Below are 1,587 nucleotides of genomic sequence, written 5' to 3'. Positions count from 1 at the left end.
GGTCTGTTAGCCACATCCGGAGAGAGAAAGGAAATGTACAGTTAGATATGAAACTTTTCCCTCCTTGCGTTATTTATGACTTGAGTCCTTGATGCACCCCCACACGTATCCAGCTTTTCCTTTCCCTTACTTCATGTCTGTGTTATAATCATTAAAAATACAGATTAGTCGAGATGCTGCCGAGTGCTGTCCCTATTGCCATGATGCCTGCATGTCCAGGTGTGGTCAGGAAGCAGTAACGACAAATTAAAAATCCATCCTTGGAGAATCAATGACCTCCAGTCAATGCCACTAGGGATATGCAACAAATAGCAAAACTACAGGTGTGAATTATTCCATTTGTAGGAGCTTTTTAAGATTTTTTTTTTTTTTTTTTTTTTTTTAAATGGCACTTTGGCCTGAAAGGCACAGAAAGGATAAGGGTGGGTTTCATTAGTGTCACTTCATTACTTAACTTTGGACCACTAGGGCGGCTAAGAATGTGTGAGAAGAACTTGGTCTAAACTCAGTTACCCTGTAGCCCTGGTACCGGTGAGTGATGCTCACCTAACAGCAGCAGTTTCAGCTCCCTGCGCGAGTCCTTCTTGTCTCTCCGCAGCTGCTTCTCAATCTCCTCGTTGATCCTCTGGTTCTCTCTGTCCTCCGCCGACACGCAGCATCCAGCCATCGCTCAAAACTGACCAGCTCCTTTTCTCTCTCTCTCTCGCTCCAGTGAGACCCTCTGCTGTCAAAAGGCAAATGCTGAAGCCTCGGAAGCTGCGCGCGCGCGCGTGTGTGTGTGTGGCTCTTCTTCTCTGCTCTCTTCCCCCTCTCTCACGCTTCACAAATTCAGGAGGAAAAGGGCGAAGATCATCCTTGACAGGCTTGATTTTCCTCTTCCTCTTCAATGCGAACGAGAAAACCAAGTTTATTGAGAGGCAAAAGGATTTTAAATGAATAATCCGCGTCTGAAAACGAAGGATCCTTTTAACTTTTAAGACGAAAGTCCAGAGAGATTATCAGAAATAAAAAAGATTTTAAAAAAAAAAAGCGTTGACCCTCTGATAAGGTGCTGGCTCGTCTGAAGTTGGACGACACTTGTTGAACTTTGTCCAGCCGGCTGATGTGGGCGTGGCACCAGTTGCAAATAGTAAAGGATAAAATGGGAAGTTAACATCCAGAGCAAGCAGAGAGAGTTGACTTTACCGCACAGAGATGCATTTGACAAGATGCATTTAAAAAAAAAAAAACTATGAATGGGGTTGTTGTGGCGCTACTGGTAGGTTTCGATCACACAAAGCTGCACAACAATACTCAGAAAAGTATTGGCGCCATAAGTCTGTCTGCACTGGTAACTTGGTTCCCAGCTGCAAACAGCTTCCCTGCCAAGTTATTATACATCGCACATGTAGTACAACGAGCAAAGCCTCCTCCGACACTGTCATGTCTCCTAACGGCCACTGAGGGTCAGGAAGGCCAGCTGTGAGCAAGTGGATGAGTGTCAGCTGCTGACTGCAGTGTGCACGCTGACCTTAACTAGTTCTTGCCATTCATACATTAAAGATGTAAATGAGCTAAGATTGTTAAGTATTGGGTATCTGTAGCTGT

General features: G+C 44.9%; 1 protein-coding gene across 1 annotated transcript in view; it reads right to left on the bottom strand.

The window, feature by feature from the left end:
* LOC111652906 (guanine nucleotide-binding protein subunit alpha-14-like) overlaps positions 1-1,047 on the bottom strand; it is a 10,500-nt gene extending 9,453 nt beyond the window's left edge. Inside the window, exon 1 of the mRNA XM_023403299.2 lies at positions 547-1,047. Within this exon, the coding sequence (XP_023259067.1) occupies positions 547-667 (121 nt within the window). The 5' untranslated portion in view covers positions 668-1,047. The remainder of the gene's footprint in view (positions 1-546) is intronic.
* Between the last annotated feature and the right edge of the window lie 540 nt (positions 1,048-1,587).

The sequence above is a fragment of the Seriola lalandi genome, unplaced genomic scaffold (genome assembly GCF_002814215.2).
Source record: "Seriola lalandi dorsalis isolate HSWRI2012SDOR001 ecotype SW California unplaced genomic scaffold, Sedor1 jcf7180002054110, whole genome shotgun sequence".
NCBI lineage: Eukaryota > Metazoa > Chordata > Actinopteri > Carangiformes > Carangidae > Seriola > Seriola lalandi.
Note: the sequence above shows the minus strand (reverse complement) of the source record. Positions and strands in the feature narration are given on the sequence as shown.